We start from the raw sequence: 14,699 nt of genomic DNA, 5'->3' as shown, positions 1-14,699 counted from the left end.
TTTCCAATGGAAAATGACAAATTTCTATACAAAATTTCATCCGCTTAAGGGAATGAGTTTTCAAAAATACTGGCTCGTCTAACTTTTATTTATAAATAGTAGCCTAAACACAAACTGTCGTTGTTTCATGATTTTTCTAAAATTACTTCCTTAGTCCTCACCGTCATAACATAACGAAATCATATGCAATTATATAGGACCTCTGGTGAAGGTAGTGCGTAGAGTGTCAGTCATTCTGTTTTAAAATTTTATTAAGTAGATATAGACAAGTATTTGTAATAACTACACATGTCTGGGCGCAGCTTTATAAATAATTCCGTCTGACGCTGGACCGTCAAAATCAATTCACAAAATGACAAGAAACTGCAATACGTCATGCAATGAACTATTTGTTTGATATAAATATTTCATTAAATATTAACTCTTTTTATCTCATCACCCACGCGTATTTTACGGATCTCTAACCCTTGGTTTCCTCCTGTTGAGATAATTTTGCTTTAATATAATGCTATAACAGTGCTTTTGGAACCATTGTTATAATCAGCCAATATTGATATTTAATGTTATAATGAATTATAAAGTATTAAGACTTCTGGTTTTTTTACTTTTAGTGAACATAAAACTTGTGTTGTCATTATATAGCAAAACTTGGAATGAAAGTTACGAAAATAATAAATGTCCTAAACTTTATCCAAAAAATTTTGACAACCATATGCCAGTGGGTAAGTACAGTTTTGTTTTCTATAAATAATTTGTACTTTACTTAGATAAAAAGATTGAGTATCTAAGAAAGCCTTTTTTATCAATAAATTTCTGAAATATAGCAGTTCATGAATTGTCTTGCATATGCAAAATAAATAGTAATTTATTTAAAACAACAAATATCTTTAACTTTATTTTTATATAAACAGGTAATTTAACTGCGGGGAACTATACTGAGAAAACAGACTTAAAGGGTCTTAGACAGTGTGTGATGGCATGTTGTCTTGAGGACTCTTGTAATATTGTGTTCATTGTTGAGTCCCGATGCTTCCATGTAGAATGTGTTAGTGATGAACTCTGCCTGCCTTTACCCAGAGTTGCGAGTCGAAAATGGGATTCACATGTATCAATGATCCTCGTAAAGCCAGTTTTGTCCAATGGTAAGTTTTTATTAATTTCAAATGGGTTGCCTTTGCAATAGCACATAGATATTAGCACTGTATAAATATTAACCATCCCTTACAACACCAATGCACTACCCACTCTGATAAAGATGATGATATATCCTTGTTGTCTCTTGTTGTTAAAAAATGTCTATAAGTAAATCATTATTGTAAATAAAAAAATATAAAACATAAATTAATAAATATAAGATATATTGGGTTTATTGGAAAAATCAGTTGATAGAAGTGTTATAATATTGTTTCAACATAAATAAGTCTAACCTATGATCCATAATAAAGTAATTTGACTTTTTTACTTAATATAAGAAACAATTAAAATATAATAAAACTAAAAACACACTATTAAATAATTATTCTATTTATTGCAGAAAACTGGTCAGATATTCTAGATCAGTCTAACTTTAGAGAATTGAATAATAATTTTTCACCAGAAGATGAGTCAATTTATTCATTCTCCAATCACCGTAATGAACTCGCAGATGATGACGAATCAACTTTTCTCACTCACTTCATTAATAATCTCCCCAATATAGAAGAAGATGATCGTCAAAATTTTGAAAAATACACAGACAGTAACGACAATGAAATGATGTTGGCATCAAGATTCTTAGAAAAAAATTCTTGTGAAGTAGGTGCTGATGATTGTCCCTATAATTCAGAGTGCATACCCATTGGTCTAAAAATGCAAAATGGTATTTGTAAATGTGTGATGGGTACGGAAGAAAATGCTCAAGGTGCTTGTGTTCCACACAGGCCATTTTCTAAGGGCCCTACTATACCAATTGAATCTATAAAAAAAAGTGATAATTTGATATCAGAAATGAGAACAGAAGATCTAAAAGCTGATAAACCAGTAACAAGACAAAATTTGACTGTGTCAATTTCATCGAAGGAAGTAAATATAAATCTTTTATAATATTTAAATGACATCTAGTAAATCCTTATATTAAATTATTTGTTCTTATATAATGGTTATTTCAGGTACAGCTTCCTGACAATGAAGTGACTTTAGCTGCCTACACTATCCCAGATGAGAAATCAACTATGAGTCACTATAACTATGTGTGGACACTAGTGGATCAACCTAAAGATGGATTTACAGGTGAATAATTCATTTGTGATTATTTAAATTTAATATTATTGATATATGTTCTTAGATATTGTGGTTTTCTATTAAACTGACTACATTGCTGGTCTTGTAATTGGCCAATAAGGCTTAAGTTCGAGATCCCAACACAAAACCTCGGCACAGCCATTAAAAAGTTATTGAGTCATTCCATTGAGAAATTAGTAGTAGCTCAGTATATAGAAATAGGCTTTGCTGTGTTTCATAAGGCACGTAAAGCAGTTGTTCCTGCCCCTGATTTTTTTCCGGTTGTGTCGGATTTGCATATAAAAAAGGAAAAGAATTAATTAACAAAACTCAAAACTTAGTAAAATGTCTTATTCGCAAGTGTCTAAGTATAAGTACTTACTGTACACGATAAATATTAAAATAGCATGTAAAGGTTAGCCCCTTTCACTAATAGTAACTTTACTTAATTTTGTTTCGTCATGTAAAATCAAGAATGACTTAAACTGTCGTGTTTGTTTGATTTTGATGAAAAGATTATATTTCAAAACTGGTTTGCATTTAATGTCGTTAACCAGAAATATATCAATTACAAAATAAAATAACTATGTATAAAAATATTCTCGATGGAAATTGAACAAGGATTGCATAATAAACTGCGGTTAGAAGCTCCTTCTATAGCTAAGCTTGAAAATAAATATAATAAAATAGGCTTTAGTTTATAATCACAAAAATTATGCATACAGGCATAAATTTTTTTGTGGTATATGTTTTATGACTACTAAAATCTTTATTCTATTTCCTATTGGAGTTTTTGTTTACAATTTGCAAAATAAATGTTGACTTTATATATAGACAATAAAATAATTTTGAAGTTAACATCACTCTCTTAATGTCTACTTACAAAGAGCATTACTAAGTATAGTGTGTTTAATGAAACTATATACAATAATAATCCCTTTTATTCAAGTAAACAAACAGAAAGGCAATAACTCTTATCTACATGTGTGTAGTGTTTGTTTCATGATAAACAGTCTATAGCCATTAAGTTTAAATAAAATAATAATATTTTAATTTTGGTTCATGTGTGACATTCGAATTACGTACATTTACGAGAACCAATACAGATTATTAAAAATCATTTCTACTATCTTACAATAGCGGGAAGAAGCTCTGATTTATTTCCAATAATATGCCTAAATATTATAAACGTAATAATTATGTATGTGTATCTTAGTAGGTATTTTTATAATAAAATAGTATTCAACTGTTTGACAGGATTTAATAATATGTGTGTATGTAATATATATGAATGTATACCCTTATAATTTTATTCGACACACAAAACAAACCTTTTTATTAATTTTAAATGTATTTTTTGTTGTTGTCTGCAATATAGGTAATATGAACCAAAATGCTGGAACAGTGACTTTGACGGATCTTAAAGAAGGGCAATATAGGTTCAAGGTGACAGTGAATAGTACAAATTCATATGGTGAAGCTTTTGCGAATGTGACAGTTCTACCACCGAAGCGTACCAACACACCACCAATGGTCGTCATTACACCACAGTCGCAGAATGTCAAACTACCTAATTCTGGAGCTGTTTTGGATGGTAGTGCAAGTAAGGTAAGATGAAATGTACGAGGGGCATTCAGTTTCGAATTAAGACGACTACGAAGCACTAAAAGGTTTTAAAAAAAAGAGCTTATAAGTTTTGTTTAAATAAAGTCCAATAAACTAAGTGCTCTTAAATAGTATTTAAATGCACCTCGAATTTAAATACTAATAATATTAATGTCGCAACGTCCATGAAATTGACTAAAGTGCAAAATTATATATGATTTTATTAATTAGGATGATGACGCAATAATAGCATGGCATTGGGAGTTGACATCAGGCCCGATTGGATACCAACCGCCATTACCCGATGGACCCACATTAGTCTTGAAAGATCTAAAGCAGCCAGGAAAATATACATTTAAATTGACTGTTGAAGATTCTGACCATGTGAAGAATTCAACCACAGCTAATATAACCGTTATTAATCATACGGATTATCCACCAGAAGCGAATGCAGGTAACAAACATATAAGTACAGTACATAGCATGTAAATATTTTAATGTGAATAAAATACTCCTCTTTTGGAGAGGGCTTGGATTCCACCACGTTACTCCAATTCAAGGTGGTAAAATATTACCTGATTTTACTGCATTACTATAGGCCCTTTGTCATAATATAAATAGTAATAAAAACCAATTTGATCTAATAAGCTCTTGTTTTTCAAGGTCAAGACGTGATAATATATTTACCAAACAATAACTTAACACTGAATGGAAGTTTGTCGACCGACGACCACGAGATCACGTCCTGGGAATGGACCAAGGCCGCCGAGGACGAAAACAAAGCTGTGGATATGCAAAATACGCACTCGCCATACTTGCAGGTTTGGATCTAAATTCGCACCGCTGAAGCACAAAAACATAAGGAATTTCTATAATTTGAAAAAAGGCAATCTATGTACTGGATCAAAACTTAGACATTTGTTCATTACAAAAAATAAATCTTTCTTAATAGGAAATAGTTATGTATTAATAATGATTACATAAAAATAGTAAATAAAGGAACATAGTAAAAATAGTAAACTTTAGTATCAAATCTACTACTACATAAACTCTCTGAGAGTAGCAATAGATAACTAGTTGGGCGCGTTATCGTGGACCGAATTAGGTGAATCCTTGCTAAACGTTTGTGACGTCATAATGCTGATGAACATTTAAAATCTCCCGAATCAGCTGTCCGTCTCAGGAACAAATTTCATGTTCAACTCTGTCGTAACTCGGTTTTTGTTATAAAACTTATGTAATTGAATATTTTCACTAATGACATTATGATGTAGCCATATGTTTATTATTTAAAAACACAACAAAAACATTCCAGCTGTCGAACCTGTCGGAGGGCGTGTACACGTTCGTGCTGCGCGTGACGGACTCGTCGGGGCAGACGTCGAGCGCCGACGTGCACGTGTTCGTGAAGCCGCCCACCAACACGCCGCCCGAGGCCGGCGCGGGGGACGACGCGGTGAGACCTCGCCCTCGCTTTGCTGCGCACGAGTGTGCTTCCTACTTCCAGAATTCAGGCTAAAAAACCGAATAACCCAATAACTTGGGCTTGAACCACCGACCTGAGGTTTGAACCCAGAACCTCGGGATCTGTTGCCTCGAGCCATTAGACCACCGAGTCAACACAAACAACTTTTTAGCGTGTCCATAGTAACAATATAATACTAAATCGATTGGACCTTAGCAATGTAACGATTCAGAACTTTTTGGCATGTGAGGAATAGATAACGCGTCTTAGAATGCCCTTGAGCAGAAATTATATTCTAATGATAAAAATCTATATATCGTCTCTATTAGATCATCGAACATATCAACGAGGAACATTATAATCGTGATATATGAGCGTATTTTATGTAATCGGAGGGAAAGCATGAGGATTATGTATGTTGTATAAATTATGAAGGGTTATTAACAGCATGACTATAAATGTGGAATTAGTTATAAGATATAACTATACATAATGATAATGAGAAAGATAAACTATAGTTTGATTACAAAACCATGATATTTACAAAAAAAAATTTTATATATATAAAATAATTGTATATATAAAATGATAATGAAGTATTTTTTTACAAAATATTATCCTAAATAGAATAAAATTAACGTAAAAAAATCATACTTCATTCTGAAACGGTAATTACTTGATTGATTACTTTTTCTTGTTTCATTGAAACTTGTATAGAACATTATCATTTCAGAAAAAAAATGTATTTCATATTTTCCTATCTTCCCTAACTATATAACAATCATTTCTGAACTTCTATTTACCGACAGTATCGGCTTTACTTATAAAAGTTTAGCGAGTGTTTAGTTCAACACTCATGTCTCTCCTTTTGTCATTATTCATTTGGCTTTCGAAATAAGAAGACAAAGCATTGTTTAAGTAATCACGCCCTAAACAACGTTGATAAAAAAGCCGATATAGTCTGATAACTCTCTTAATGGAAAATAGACTTAATAAAAATCTCTCTATCTTTCCTTCTGCTATATGTAAAAGCTTTTGAATTATAAATATCTAAACCAAACAATTTTCGATTGCATCGACATATAATTTGATATACTAAAATATGATGATGTGAACAGCTAAGTCGTCGATTGAATATGAAACCTGTATATATCTTTAATTCAAGGTTTCCTATATTAATGATTTCCAATAAACTTAATGAATATTATCGACTATAACAAGTCATGCTCATGCTAATGGTAGCTTACGATCCCAAGTAATTAGGCCGGTGGTTTCTGTAATTGCAGTTCATATCGCTTCCTCAAACATGGATAACCTTGAACGGTTCGACGTCGCACGACGATCACAGGATCGTTGCGTACACTTGGCGTTGTCTGTCCGGACCCACTAACTCTAACATTGTCGGCTTTAACGAGTCCATCGCGAACGCGACCGCCCTCACGAAGGGACAGTACGTGTTCTCTCTCACCGTGCTCGATGATAACGGAAACTCAGCCAGCGATAACGTTACGGTTACTGTGACTCAGAGTAAGTGTGACTTCATCTTGTAATGTGTTCATTTGTCATTATATTTTTTTATTAAGAGATAGTGTATACTTAAATGCCTTTAAATTTAAAGCGTCGAGAACTGTATCTTTGAAGTAAATAATACACACATAGATTGCTGCACCGATTTTAATACTTGTTATTTCAAAGATTGCACATTACATGAGTTTATAGTATTCAAAAACGACTCTATTAACGAATATGTAAATAAATTGGTTTGCGGGGTTCACGGGCTTGGACAAGTGCATTTGATTCGTTGACGTGATATCTATCGTATCTGTTCCTTTCTATTCACATCGATGTGCTCCAATATTTCAATCGATGTGTAATTGGTCCAGGCCCGTAACTGTATATTCTTAAGGAGTTACATGGGAAATTTTCGTTCAGGTAAAACATATACATCAAAGGTTACCATTAAACAAAACCATATATTATTTTTATTCTCTATGTATCGAATAACTTCTGTACCCATATTAATTTTGCACGCCATATTGGTTTATAATATTTTTTGTGAATTGTGTTTGTATATAGAATTGCACGTATCGGCATATTTTATTTCTTACGTTTTGGATTCTTTTCGCTTTTAAAACTCTAAGTGACCTATAAAAGCCAACTAAATTTTTATAAATAAAGGAAGACGTGTTCACTTAAGGTTTAAGGTAAACCCAACGTTGCTCGTGTATGCATGTGTCAAAATGTCATTCAACACTGGCATACTTTCTATGTTTTCTATACTGCCGAGCACGAGATAATTTTAAAAAAGCATGGAAATACACTACCGCTCGTCCAGTCGAATCAGCGGTATTCGGTACAGACGCTTCTTCTCATTATATCAACAGAGTATAGTTTCGAATAACGCGAAGTTTTGTGTTGACACTGAGCTGATGTTTGATTAGTATTGAGCCGACTGAGGAGCATTGTGAAATGTTTTAGGTGATCTATCACACATTAATAGTATGAATAAATATAACATCTCTGTCATACTACAGGCTAATTAATGCCTATTTTGGAAGACAGAAGAATCACTCAAAATTGTGACACTTTTCTTTCCAATAAAATTTTTATTATTATTAAATACATAGGTACTAGAAATAGTAGTTGTCTCTGTGCTAACCGCCTGCTTTTTGTTATAGTAAATTTATTTTTATTTTACTATTGTTAGTTTAGTATGAATATTGCTTTTAGCAACCTTTCATGTGACTATCTTCCTTTTTTTTTGTTTTGCGCTTATTACCTTTTAATAGCAAAGATAATTTATGGTTTAAATCAAATGTTTATCTTGTATGAATCATTGCCCAGAAATTGATATTATTTAAAGTGTAATTTCATTTATTCACAACATATAAATATATAACAATAATATAACAAAATCATTTAGTTCTATTTTTAATTTTTTTCTTTTCTATTCCTAATGTCATCAAACTAAATTAATTTCAAACTGCAGATAAAAATAGTCCTCCGAAAGCGGACGCTGGAGGAGATCAAGTATTAAACTTGCCACTATCGGTTCTAATTCTAAACGGCTCAAAGTCGTCCGACGATTTTCGCATCGTTTCATGGAAATGGACTCGGTCCGCGTCCGGCTTAGCAGCCGGCACGGTTATACTACACTCAGATACAAAACCAGTTTTAATGGTAAGTGATGAAAATATATTTATTTAAGCTTTTGTAGAAGAGCTATGTATGTATTAAGTAGTTACTTTATGTATTATAAATAAAAATTGTACATTCACAAAATTTTTAGTTTGTATTTAGTATATTTATTTATTGTTTTGTTTTATTTGGAATTATTTGTACCATATTTTCTGCGGTTAATTTATCTTAAATGTTATTGCATAATTTTAACAGTTAAATAATCTATCTAATAAAAAATCATCAATAATACATTAGAAATTGAATGTAATGTTTGTTCTTAGTGGAAAGCAATTTCTTTTTTAGCTAACGGACATAGAACCGGGAAGATATGTGTTCGAATTAACAGTAACGGACGATCAAGGCGAATCCGACAGAGACACGGTCAGCGTCCAAGTTAAAGCTGACCCGTTGGAAATGAAACTTCTCGAAATGACTCTCAACGTTCCGATTTCGACATTCACGAAGAGCCAACTCGATTCTCTCGTTCAAAAAATGAACTTGCTAATAAAAGATGACGTGACAGTTAATGTAACCGAAATTCGAGGCGAAGTGGACACTGGAAACACATTGATAATATACTTTTTATCAGAAAAGGTATGACGTTTTAATTTTATTAATAATTGCCGTCTATTATGTAATAAAGTCCTTGCCTGATGATATATCCAAATTTTGTAAGTGCGTAGTGTGTCCAAATTCATATTAACTTTATGATATAGGATGACATTTATTTTAAATAATCAGTTCTTCTTTTGCATTCGCGTTGCTCGTTTATGTTTTTTTTGACATCATAGTTTCTGTCACAGTGATAAAAATAAAATTGACTGTTACTGCGTAGACAACACATAAGAACCACCCGTCGCCAGTGCATTTATCCTCTATGAACATACATATGTCCTTTAGACCCTTGTCAGTCTTACAAAGATTGAAAAGCCTGTAAAAAACGCCCATAAATGGTCCTCCCCACAGATTGGAAACTGATTTACAAATACGTCAAATGACTTAGTATTATGTAAAAATTTACATAAATTAAAGCTTCTACGAACACTCTTAAATAATAATCAATTGGCAATATAACACAAAATTTAAGCCATCACCAGTTCGGAATTTAGATTATCCTAGGCGACCAAAGTAAACGAACAGCCCATAAAATACACGTAACGCGTATCTGTGCCGCGCAGGGCGTCGCCGCGGACGGCATGTGGGCGCTGTCGCAGTCGCGCGCGGCGGCGCTGAGCGCGGGCGCGCGGCGCGTGCGCTCGCTGCGCTGCCTGAGCACGTGCTCGGGCCGCGGCGTGTGCGAGCAGGCCACGCGCACGTGTCGCTGCGACGCCTTCTGGATGCAGAGCTTAATCACGCAGCTCCAGCCTGATTCGCAGCCCGATTGCGGTGAGTCACGATTTCAAACCTTTTAATGCAAAGCTTTCAATCATTTTTTTTTTTTTTTTTTATGTCATAAGGTGGCAAACGAGCAGGAGGCTCACCTGATGGAAAGTGACTACCACCGCCCATGGACATCTGCAACACCGGGGGGCTTGCAGGTGCGTTGCCGGCCTTTCAGGAAAGAGTACGCTCTTTTCTTGAAGGTTCCCAAGTCGTATCGGTTCGGAAAAACCGCCGGCGAAAGCTGGTTCCACAGAGTGGTTGTGCGAGGCAGAAAATGTCTTAAAAATCGCGCTGTTGTGGATTTTCGGACATTTAGGTGGTGCGGGTGATATTTGGAATTTTGACGAGATGTCCGAAGGTGAAATTCAGCAGCCGGGATTAATCCGAACAATTCCTCGGAACATTCCCCGTTTTAAATTCTGTAGAAGATGCAGAGCGATCCAACATCTCTACGCAAAGCCAAAGGATCAAGCAGATCGGAAAGGGCTTGGTCGTCGATAATTCGAGCCGCTCTACGTTGGATACGGTCAAATGGAAGGAGCTGGTACTGGGGAGCACCCGCCCAGAGGTGAGAGCAGTATTCCATGTGAGGCCGAATTTGCGCCTTGTATAGTCTTAGACGATGGGCCGACGTGAAATACTGTCTTGCCTTGCTGAGCACACCAAGCTTTTTTGATGCCAATTTTGCTTTGCCTTCCAATTGACCGCGGAACTGAACGAGACTCGAAACATCAACGCCAAGTATTCCGATACTAGCTGTAGCGGCTAACGGAATGTTCTCGAATCGTGGAGATACGACAAATGGTGTTTTTTTAGCAGTTAACGCGCAAACTTGCGTCTTTTTGGGGTTGAAGTGAACTAGGTTTAGTCGACCCCAGTTCGAGACTTTGTTTAACGAAGACTCGATTTCAGACACAAGTTTGTTCCGGTTTTCTTCGACGTTTATAGGGTGACTACCATTTCTCAATATCTTTAAAATGTTCGTTTATTCAGATGAATACTAGTTTTTTAGTACAATTATTTATTTTAAATTATTAACCCAATTATCGATACTATGAATATTCTTTCAAACAATTAAACAAAGGGAAATGATTAATTAGTTATCTTTCACGCCAGCTGGATCTGACGCAGGATGTATATGTATTAGAGGTCATTAAAATCATATCTAAATTCACAAAAAAAAAAGATACGAATATAACGCAAAGCAATTTAATTAATAGATAAGAAATGAATATTTTCAATTAAAACAAATGGATGAGGGTTACAAGTTTTGCTTACGATTACGAATTACGTCCCATTGCAACTAAAGTTACGCTGATACTGACTCTTAAATAATATTTTATTAATATATAGTATATATATAATAATAGTATAAGAAACGAAAGTTAATTTATTCTTAAATAACTTTCGTTTCTTTTTTTGCTAACTCACGCAAAACTACGCAAAAATTTACTGAGTGTTAGGGCTTCGTCCAAACCGCCTCTATACATATCACCACCCACTCAGTTATTCTACCCCCTAACAGCAATACTCGAAGTGCTGAGTTCCAGTTTGAAGGACGAGTGAGCTAATGTATACTAACTATACACAAGGGACATAATATCTTAGCTCCCAAGGTTGGTAGCGCATTACAATGTACGACGGCCAATATCTATGGACCTTGGTGACTACTTACCATCCCATCATATCGCCCTACTTATATAATAAAAAGAATAAGAAATTAAAATATTCATCTGTTTTTTTTTCTAACTTTCATATTATTTTAGTTTATAATTTGAAATCAGTTTTATATGTTGTTACAAAATATTCGGTCCGGGAGTTGTCGAAGCGTACGCTGCCAGACTAATTAATATGTACAAAAACTATTCTAGAGATCTTCAAAATGTCTACAAAAAATCAGCGATCGTGATCACTTTGATATTTTATTTTATTATTATTTTTTTACTGAAATGCTCATCAGTATCAGTAACTAAAATTTAACATAATAATAAATCAAAATGACACTGCCGTGTCCGCAGACTGGTCGGTGGTGTACGCGAGCGTGTGCGGCGCGGCGGCGCTGTGCGCGACGTGCGCGGTGGGGTACGCGTGCGCGCGCGCGCTGCGCCGGGCCTGCGCGCCGCGCCCGCGCCGCCCCAACTACCGCCTGCTGCCCTTCGCCGACCACGAGGAGAAGCCCTGTGAGTTACGCTCATTGAACTCATTCATTATTACAATTAAAACGATAATAAAAAAATATATAAATGACGTCTTCGTTGCGAAATCCGTTTCATTGCGACTAGCTATCTATTCAGAAACCTCTCGGACTCTAACTTATCCAGTGATTCCGATTTAGCATTACTATTCGTTAACAGTTTCATATGTAATGTTTGAAGCAAAGAAATGATGATACCGCTGAGCTGCTATTCGCAATTAATCGATTAAAGAGCAGAATATATTGTTTCAATTAAAGCACAATGTTGTTTCTTTATTATTTTTATTTCAGTGCGATTTTTAAAGTATTTCCTGTCGATTTAATGAAATTTTTTTTGGCAGTAAACTGCCAATTTGTAAATTTGTAACGTATTCCTTTCATTTCAGTCACAAGCAAAGCCCTATCTGAAACCGACACCGATTCGGACGTACTATACGAAACCAAAAGCAAAATGACCTCCTTTGGGTCGCGATCGATGAACGGTGAGCTAGCACACGGTAACGGCTGGAAAAACGGACATAATAAAATGTCGAGAAAGATAAAAACGTAGCTCCGTCATATCGTGGACTTATCTCCACGAAGTCTCGACCACCATGTGATAGAATCAGTTACATAGCTTCGTAACATATAAGACCAACAATTACGCTATTTACTTAAATGTTCTTATTATTGCTTTTGAAATTAGTTTGAAGGAACATCATGTAGTGTTCCTATATTCTACGTTATATATATAATATAATGAAGTTATTTTTATAATAACAATCTTTTGTCTATTTTTTTATGTTAAACATATGAATACTTGCTATCCATCAGGTCTTAGTTACTCCTACAGATTCCGAATAATGTGTAGTCTATTTCAATTAAAGTATAACTAAAAACAATCGAAACATGAATATTACTTTACATTCCAAAATGTTCTTAGAAAAAAAGATATTTCGACGAATATTTAATATTGGAGTAGACTACTAAAATATTTTAAAAAACAATTACTTGCATTATATGAACTAAAGGTCGTTGTGTTAACACCAGAAACAAACAACCATGGCTACAATGACGTGAGAAGTGTGGATTAAAACATTGTAAATAAAGGTTAGAGCTGATTTCTTTCACGATGTGTTTACGAAAATATGCGTAAATTATCTTGTAGGTTACATTATTCTCAAAAAATACGCACATACCTCTCTGTATGTACATTACAATACATCCAGTATTAATTTTATCCTAAAGAACAATTACAGTATTCTCGCATAAGTAGCTGTGTGAACTTGCAGTTTTTATAATAATTGACTTTAATTGTTCACCTTGAGGCTTATTATGCACATATATTGATTATGTAATTTTTGTATTATGATACTGATAAATTTAATTCTGTTTTAACTATGTATGTTTATTTTTGTATATTTATTTAAGGACTAGTCTACTTTTAGCTTAAAAAATCTAATGCGCATTTTTACTTTAATGTACTTATTTTTACCTAAAGTGAATCAGTAGCTTGATGAAAGGCTTTGACATATACTGATTAATTATAATTAGAAATAAGTGTTAAATTTAGAAAAACAGTAGAAAAGTTTTGTCAAAATGACATTATATTCTAGTCGTAAATATAGTGATACATTTTAATAGAGTATTCCCAATTTTATATCATGTGAAATCAGTTTTAATTTACAGTATAATTTTATTTAATAAAGAATTAAGTGCTAGAATTATAGATGTTTTATTTATTTAGTTTAGCTCTATATATATATATATATATATATATATATATATATATATACTAATTTGTTTAATAATGAAAGATTTATTCATAATAAAAGTGATTTATTACAGTATATTGCTTTAATTTACTATTTACCTTACTAAAGACAAGATTAAAGCAATTTGACAATTCCACAAGCACTTTGATGATATATTCATTAATGTATGAGCATTTGGTAACAATACATAAGGCCTCTTATGAATGGAATCGAAAGCCTTTACAATATAATTTATAATATCATTACAATTATTGTTTTAGTAGAAAAGATCATTACAATATAACAAGCTTATAATTTTAGAACCAGGCTACCATGATCACTCAATAACACGCCTCAAAAGAGAGCTTTATACCACATGTCATTTAATTTCATTCAAACTTGTATGAAAGATAGAAACTAAAACTTTGAAAACAGCTGAAAATTTAAAACTGAGCATATAAAAAATATTAAATTTATTACTACAACACTTTACTTTACTTAATGATATTATATACTTCTAAAAAAAAACTAAACTTTTTATTAAACTACCATTTTGGTTTGAAAATAGTATTTTTTTAATCTTTCACAAGTTCAAATGAAATAAGCAATATTATAGCATCTTGAAACAACCTTTGCAATCTAATAACACTAATTATTTTAGTAAAATTATCCTAAATGTGACACTCAATTAAAAATAATGGCAATTTTCAATTATATTTTAATAATGCACACACAAAAAGTGATTTAATTTACTACTAAACTAAGATTACTTAATTACTTTCATAAATAATATATTAATTATTGCTTTGTTGCAACATGACAGCCCCCACATATTATTACAATAAATATTACACTCATTACAATTGTAAAAAAAATATAA

The 14,699-nt window shown here is 33.3% G+C and overlaps 1 protein-coding gene across 2 annotated transcripts; it reads left to right on the top strand.

Annotated features, from left to right (window-relative positions):
• Positions 1-369: 369 nt before the first annotated feature.
• Positions 370-13,734, top strand: LOC125069773 (dyslexia-associated protein KIAA0319). 2 transcript variants are annotated; one of them, XM_047679343.1, is made up of 14 exons: positions 370-722; positions 912-1,142; positions 1,535-2,061; positions 2,148-2,268; positions 3,638-3,867; positions 4,096-4,318; positions 4,528-4,685; positions 5,180-5,320; positions 6,616-6,856; positions 8,319-8,509; positions 8,813-9,103; positions 9,688-9,895; positions 11,911-12,072; positions 12,473-13,734. In XM_047679343.1, the coding sequence occupies exons 1-14, from the start codon at positions 569-571 to the stop codon at positions 12,634-12,636; spliced, it is 3,042 nt and encodes a 1,013-aa protein (XP_047535299.1). In that variant the 5' UTR covers positions 370-568; the 3' UTR covers positions 12,637-13,734. The 2 variants fall into 2 exon arrangements, with proteins under 2 accessions (XP_047535299.1, XP_047535300.1); XM_047679344.1 differs by lacking the exons at positions 11,911-12,072; positions 12,473-13,734 and adding an exon at positions 10,834-10,981 and having other exon boundaries at positions 9,688-9,938.
• Positions 13,735-14,699: the final 965 nt, after the last annotated feature.

This window comes from Vanessa atalanta, chromosome 16 (assembly GCF_905147765.1).
Source record: "Vanessa atalanta chromosome 16, ilVanAtal1.2, whole genome shotgun sequence".
Taxonomy (NCBI): Eukaryota; Metazoa; Arthropoda; class Insecta; order Lepidoptera; family Nymphalidae; genus Vanessa; species Vanessa atalanta.
The sequence above is the reverse complement of the archived record's forward strand: the minus strand, read 5'-3'. Positions and strand labels throughout refer to the sequence as shown.